This window comes from Echinops telfairi, unplaced genomic scaffold (assembly GCF_000313985.2).
Source record: "Echinops telfairi isolate 266 unplaced genomic scaffold, ASM31398v2 ScPeMD7_9;HRSCAF=40, whole genome shotgun sequence".
NCBI classification, from domain to species: Eukaryota; Metazoa; Chordata; class Mammalia; order Afrosoricida; family Tenrecidae; genus Echinops; species Echinops telfairi.
In genome coordinates, this window is record NW_022103906.1 from 35,067,516 (window position 1) to 35,074,703 (window position 7,188).

A 7,188-nucleotide genomic window follows, 5' to 3' on the forward strand; every position below is an offset into this window, starting at 1 on the left:
GGCCCGAACGTCTCTGCGCCTGGCGCAGTGGTGGATGAAGACATAGAGGCCCAGGGCCGAGGCCGCCAGCCCGTACAGGCAGCTGCACACCACGCGCGGCAGCCAGCGCTGGGACACGGCCAGGGCGCCGCAGGCCCACATGGCCAGATATAGGAAGTGCGTGGTCACCAGCGCCCCCAGCTGGGCTCCAGGAGAATAGAGGCCGTCACCGCTCTCCGGGGGCCCGGGCGTGGCCACCCCAGAGCTCCCCGCAGCCAGGAGGGACCCCGAGTCGCTCAGCAAGGGGCCGCTGCTCCTAAGCCTGGTGGAGCCCCTCAGCTCCTCCGCCGGTTCCAAGGAGAGCCTGCTGTTGTGCCCCTTTGGACTCTGGGCCAGAGGGCCCCGTAAACGCAGCCCCGCACACAAGAAGTAGATCCAGGTGACCAGCAGAATCAAAGCCACGGGGATGTAGAAGGCTCCGAGGCTTGGACGCCACACCAGCCAGCAGCTGAGGGGAGACACAGGGGAAGCGGGGGACCCGTCAGGCCAGAGTGGTTGCAGAGGCCAAGAGGATAGGTGAACAGAGAGCATGCGTGAGCTTGGTTTGGGGACTAGAAGGTATCCGGTGCCAGTGGGCTGGTTTGGAGGCAGGCAGGCAGGGAACGGTGCTCAGGGCGGAAGGGTGTGTGCTCACTACGGGCTGCGGTCCTGGTAGTTGTGGATGTTGACAGCCGCTGTGATGCCGCAGATAATGAGTGGAATCCCTCCAGCAATCAGATAGAACCTGGGGGGCAGGGGGAAGAACCAGGTGCTCAGAACCCTGGGACGCTCCATCCCATCCTTCTTCCCTTTAAATCCTCTCATAAGATTTTGCCAGGGATGCAGGTCTGGTTGGTTCCTAGGGCTCTAGCTAAGTTTGTTCCAGTGGACAGAAGTCTGTCTGGGATGTCCTCTCTTGCCCTAACCAGTACAGGAGTGGCCCATTGGAGTCACTCTGCAAAGCCCCAAGATGAACCCCCTCTGTGAGCATGGGCAACCCCGAGCCAGCTCAGGCCTTGCTATGCCTTTCCTTGGAGAGAGATTTCCCAGAGCCCTTAGAAACACCTTGCACCCATCCTGAGAGGGCAGATCCTGGCACCCTGCCCCCCCCCCCCCGGCCCCTGGGGGCCCTCTCCCACTGCATGACTGGCAGGTTGACATGGGTACCGAAGCATGGGCCGAGGAGCCGGCAGGGCAGAGTCCCCTTCTTGTGGAGGCGGCGCCCTCCAGGTGAGCTCCTTGTGCAGGACCCTGGCCTTCACCCCCATCCAGAGCAGTGTGGACAGTGAAGAGTAGTGCAGAGTGATGCCCACCTGGGGGGTCAAGGCACTGCGGTAAGGGGCCCTGGGCTGATACTGCCGGCCCATCCCAGAGCTAGCCTTCTCCACTTCTCTTGTTTCTTTCTGGTCCCCAACTCCATACTCCTTTACTCAGCCCAGCCCGCTAACCAGTCACCCTCAGGCTCTGACCCTCCTGCCCCCAACCCTCTCCACCCCCTGCCATGTGCTATCCGCCTCATCCCTGACCTCTCCACTGCTACCCACCACCCTCCACTTGAAGTCCCATCTCCTATTCCCTCCTATTCTGGTCACACAGAGTAACAGAGCTGGGGGCAATTAGCATAGCCTCCTCCTTCCTGCACAGCTGCCTAGGCTGACACTAATGATCACTAATGGGCACTAATCGGGGAGCTGCCACCATTGCCCCTCCCCCACCGAAGCCCCTTTTGCTTACCGCTTGGCAGACCACCTGGTAGTTGGTGAGTGTGATGCCCCCCGCAAAGACGGCAGAGGTCATGGCCATGTGGAAGCAGATGTTCAGCAGCATGTGCCAGCCTTTCCGGGAGACATGGATGGAGCTGCCCCAGAAATAGTTATTTGTTAATGCTGTGCACCTGACCCACTCAGGTCTACCAGGTCTCCAGGCCAGAGGGAGAACCAAAGAGCCAGAGGCGGGGTGGGGGTGGTGTGTGTGTGTGTAGCCCCCCAAATATGGTTCCCAACCCCAGAACCTCCAGAGACCAGAGCCTGAGAAAAATCATGCAGACCCACCTGAGAAAGAAACAGAAGTCAAAGCTCAGCGAGACCCACTGCCTGCCCACTGGAGCCCACCCTTCCTGCAGGAGTGCCCACCTGTGGTTGAGGATGTAGGTGATGATGGTGGAGAAGAGGCAGAGCAGTAGCAGGGCTGTGCAGGGGTACACAACAGGATGCAGCCCTGCGCCAGAGCCCCCGACCTCCCGGGGGAAGGCACTCAGCTCCTGGGAAGGGCGAGAGAGGAAGTGAGATTCGGAAGCCAGGAGGAGCGCCTGTCCCCCAGAGACCTCGCCAGTCCCCCTGGCCAGTTCTCCTTTCTCAAACCGTTCTGCAAGGAAGCCCATGTCGGGGCACCCCCTCTCAGAAGGTGTCTGGGGTTGTCTTGACAACTCACTGTCTCAGGTTAGAATTGTGAACAGTCTCGCCTGGCCTGAACAATCAGAAATGAGAAGAGAACGAGAGGGCTCTGTCGTGAAGACAGCCGCGTGCTACACAGTACCTGGGAAGGCTGTGTGGAGAGGGTGGGAGATCGAGTGAGTGTGGAGCGATAGAAAGAGTCCAGTCCCTCCATGGCCCCCTGCTTTAAGGATCTGCCTCTCAGAAAGTGCAGGGCTTGAAGTCCCAGATCCACCTCTCGATGTGGGATTGGAGGCAGGATCTCCCTGTCTCCTGCAGGGCAGAGAAGTGGCGGAGACCAGAGTAGCAGCCCTTCAACCTGTCCTGATCCTTATGGGGTTGGATCTGGCTGCTGCTTTCCTTTCTTTCTCAGGGGATCCCTGTACCTGTCCCCACCTCCTCTGCCCTCCCTTTTGCCTTGCCCTCTGCCCCTGCTTCAGTTCACCCACCATGAGCACAGCCACATTGCCCAAGTGCTGGCAGCGCAGGTAGCTGACGTTGGGCTGGCTGGAACGTAGCTGGCAGCCCTCGGAGCTCCAGCCCCCAGGTCCCCCGGGTCCCTCCGAACTCCACGAAGCTGCCAAGGGTTTGGCCCCCTCAGCCCAGTGCCTCAGGGAAACAGCCACTGGCTCCGTCAGGTTTCCCACGCCACAGCCACCTACAGGGGAGAGGGACATTGGGACATGCACCCAGCCCGGCAGGGAGGTGGACCCAGGCAGGAACTAAGCTGCCATGGCAGAATCTGCACACCTGCTGGGGGCAGGGCACTGAGACAGACCCAGGGATATGGCTGGGAGCAAGAGAAGAGCAGGGCTCAAAATTCATTGTTGCTGGGGAGACACTGTTGGGTGAAAACAAACAAGGGGCTTAGGAGAGTTTGTGACAAAATTTCTTTATCTCTTAATTCCATTTTTCCCCACAAACTTTTGTGATGGGGGGTGGGGTTGTGTGGTCCACTTCTAAGTGCTAGATGATTGGTGCCAAATGAGTCAAGAAGACAGGACTCTGGGATTGGGGTGCCCAGGGAGAGTGTCCCGTAGAAGGGAGAAGCTATTCATGAGCTCAGTCTTAGTCCTGCGTGAGAGGGATCATGGGCACCGGCTCAGGGAGAGGGGGAGGAAGATCCCAAGTGAGGGAAGCAAACTCCATACCGGGGCTTCCAGGTGCCTGTGCCCGATACCACCTCCTCCCCTGACACAGCTGCCAACTGGAAGCTTTGACTCGCCCTCTGGTAACTCTTCCTTGCCCACGGGGCTCTGTGGGAACCCTGGTCCTCAGGCCCTCTCTAGGTCAGACCAGCCCCAGTGGGGCTCCAAAGTGCTGGGCGTGGTCACGAGAGCTCCACGTCTAACTTGCTCAAAGAACTGCATGTTGCTGGGCTGACTGTGTGTGACCAGCTTCCACACAGGGCCTGGCCTGTGCCAGGCCCTCACGGAGCACACCTACAGTCAGAATGAAAGACTCAATGAAAGCAAAGCTCCCAGGAAATGTTTCCCCAAGCGATACTGTCCGCCCCCTGTGGGGGCAGGGGGGTGTCTCTGGAAGGACCCAGCAGACTGCAAACGCAAGTACCTACACTCTGTGCTGGAGCCTGGCGGCGGAGTGGTTACTCATTAGGCTGGTTCAAAACCACCAGCTGCTACTTGGGAGAAAGGGCTCTTTACTCCTGCAAAGAGTTGCAGTCTCAGAAACCCACAGGGGAATTCTACCCTGTCCTATAGGGTCACTGAGTTTGAGATCCTGGATTATGGGCTACAGGACGAAGTTTTTAATTGTCAGGCGGGGCACTGAGTGATTTGTTGTTCTGAAAAGGGGGCAATAGCCAAAATAGGTTGGGAACCTGGGTTCTAGGACCAGGAGATGAACCCAGGATAGTGACAGCAATGCCTCTGGCCGTGAGGTCCGCGTGTAGGTTACACAGACCCCCAAGTGGCACAGGCGGGAAGGCTGGCTCTGCGCTGAGGGCAGTGGGGAAGGACCGAGGCTCTGTGAACCTGGGGGCAGCCTGTGGCAGATGAACACTGCCTGGCCAGCAGAAGGGGGGACAGCTGTGACAGACCAGGAATGAGGAGCGGGGGCTACGTTTTCAGGTTGGATGGTGGATCATGACAGAATAAAGGGGTCCTGGTGAGGCAGTGATTAAGTTCTTGGCTGCGAGCCACAAACTCTACAGTCCAACCCCCGAGTCGCTCCATGGGCGAGAGAGATGGGACAGCACACTGTAAAGATTCGCAGCCTTGACAGATGGTAGAGAGAGAAATATATATGTATATTTTATACATATATAAATAAGAATATAAATATATATATTTATGTGTTGGGGTGGGGGTTAGCATATTACATGTATTTCCTGAGAGGCCTTAGGAGCCCTTACACCCCAGTAACCCCACCTAGCATCCAGGTCATTTTCCCAAAGGACACACAGAGATCGAGATCTGGACGAAGGGCACCAGGGATCTTTGAGCAAGGGGTTGATTCCAGGGCTGGGGAAGGAGGAGTGCGAGCCTAGAGCATCTCGTGGTTCTAGGAAATCCTCAGAGCAGGATGGTGTGCGTCATCAGAGCCAACCTGAAGAAGCTCTGAATGGCTAAAGCCAGGACAATTCGAGACAAAATTAAGAAGTAATTGTGGATAGAACTAAATAAATGGCACCGCACCTGTCCTCTGTAGGTGAAGGAGTGCTGGGGGTGCCATGGTTAAGTGCTTGCCGGTTAACTGGAAAGTCGGGGTGGGGGGTGGGTGGGGGGCGGCTGCCGGCCGCTGCACAGAGAAGGCGCTGGTGTCTGGTTTGTAACAGTGATAGCTTTGGCAGAACACAGTCCACAGGCCCACGCTCTGTGGCCTGCTGTGGTGAGGACTGGCTGGGGTCCTCAGGAAAAGTTCACGAGCAGCCATCTAAAGGGCAACCTGTGGTCTCTCCATGTCCAAAGTAGAGTGCGGACCATCAAAGAGACAAGAAGACAGTATTCCCATGGCCTAACGATCCCAATAGGCTGTGCGAACTTCAGCCTTCAAGACGACTCCTGAGAACAAAAGAACGCGCTGGTGTCTGGCTACTACTCTCAAAGGGATCACAGCGGAGGGGAAGACGACGTGGAACAAAATTCAAAATCCCACAAAAGACCAGGCTTACTGGTCAGACAAAGTGCTGAGCCTATGGGCCTCAGTCCCCCTTCAGGACTGAATTCACCCCTGAACTTGATTCCCAGTTCAATCATCGAGCTGGGACGTTTGCGCCCCTTAGAAGACTCCACCGTTTGAGACCAAAAGGGCAGTATTTGCCCAAGGACAACGTTCCGAGGGGTTGGGAGAGGAAAGAATGGGAGCAGGAAACACAGGAAGGAAGCGGGGAGGTGACAGTGCACTGGGGGACTGCAGTCAAGGAGATGAAATAAAAATGTGTGAGTTGTGCCAAGTGGAAAACCAGCTTCGTCTATAAGCCTTCATCCAACTCAGAAGAAAAAGTGCAAAACCAAACCAAAAAAGATGTGCAGCCTTGGGAACCCAGTGGGGCAATTCTACTCTGTCCCACCTGGTGGCCATCAGTCAAGATGGACTCAGTGACAATGAGTTTGGCTGTGATTAGCCTGGTAACCGGGCTGGGACAAGAGAGGCCGAGTTAGATGGAGCGAGGATGATGGGGTAGCTGCGTATGGGTGCAGGTGCGTCTACCCTGTTTCCTGTGTACCAGGCCTAGAGCTAGATGGTGAGGCGCCGCAGGTGACTGCCTCCTCCCTGCCTGGCTTTCCAGGGCTCTTGGTAACCTTTACAATGTGGGCTATCCTTCAAGGCCCAGCCAGGGCAGTCCCACCTTTGGCCACAACAGGCCAGAGCCTTTTTAGAACACACCTTGCCTGGGTTGCCAGTTTAGAAGCCTCTCGTAGCATCTGTAAGGTTGCCCTGGGTGATTATTTCATTGCTCAGCAGTCAGCTCTGCAGGGAGCAGGGGTCACATACTGTTTTTTTTTATTCCTTATAGCACCAAACACCAGGCTGGGTTTCCCTCAGGCCCCCAGAATCACGGTGCTGGTGAGTTGACCCTATGTATCAAAACCCACTGCCATGAGTCGATGCTGACAGATAGAGAACTTATAGGACAGGGCAGAAGCGGCCCTGTGAGTTCCCGAGACTGTAATTCTTTTTTTTTTTTGAAACTCAGAATTGGTTTATTGACAATGGCCCATGTTGTCCTCTGCTCTCAGAACAGCTCTCAGGATCAAAAGAACCCAACCAAGTCCCTGAGGTTGGCATCTTAGCATGGCTCCTCTCCCTGCGGGAGGGCAGAGCCAGGACGCCCACCCCCCCTGCTCCCATCAGGCTGCATTTGGGATGGGGAGATGCCTGAGCATCACACAGCACCACCCTTTCCACAGCCGAGACTGCAGGGTCACCTTTACTGGGATGCAGAGAAGGTGTGGCCCCCACCTATCCTGAGGCCACTCTAGAACAGTCACCCCGGGGAGGACAGTAACCAGACCCAGACACACACTTTTGCTCCCCCTCCTTCAGACTGTCCCCACCACTCCCCGAGATCCAGGCCATGGCAAAGGGGCTGGCAGGGAGGGAATGGGGAGGGGAGACTGTAATTCTGGGTGAGTCTTTCTCCGGAGGGGCCGTGTCTAGCAGGTAGAACTGTGCTTCGTAGGGGCTTTACACAGCTGACTTGTGTGTGCATACAGGGAGAACAGGAAGGGAGTTGGTGTGTTTGGGAGGCAGTGAGTCAAAGGTTTGTGCTTAG

The 7,188-nt window shown here is 56.7% G+C and overlaps 1 protein-coding gene across 1 annotated transcript in view; it reads right to left on the reverse strand.

Annotated features, from left to right (window-relative positions):
* The window catches only part of ADGRA2 (adhesion G protein-coupled receptor A2), a 46,687-nt gene that overhangs the window by 1,012 nt on the left and 38,487 nt on the right, over positions 1-7,188 (reverse strand). The window contains exons 14-19 of the mRNA XM_004696502.4: positions 2,900-3,108; positions 2,151-2,278; positions 1,753-1,876; positions 1,186-1,331; positions 674-763; positions 10-487 (exon numbers count right to left, since the gene is read on the reverse strand). Of these exons, the coding sequence (XP_004696559.1) occupies positions 10-487; positions 674-763; positions 1,186-1,331; positions 1,753-1,876; positions 2,151-2,278; positions 2,900-3,108 (1,175 nt within the window). The remainder of the gene's footprint in view (positions 1-9; positions 488-673; positions 764-1,185; positions 1,332-1,752; positions 1,877-2,150; positions 2,279-2,899; positions 3,109-7,188) is intronic.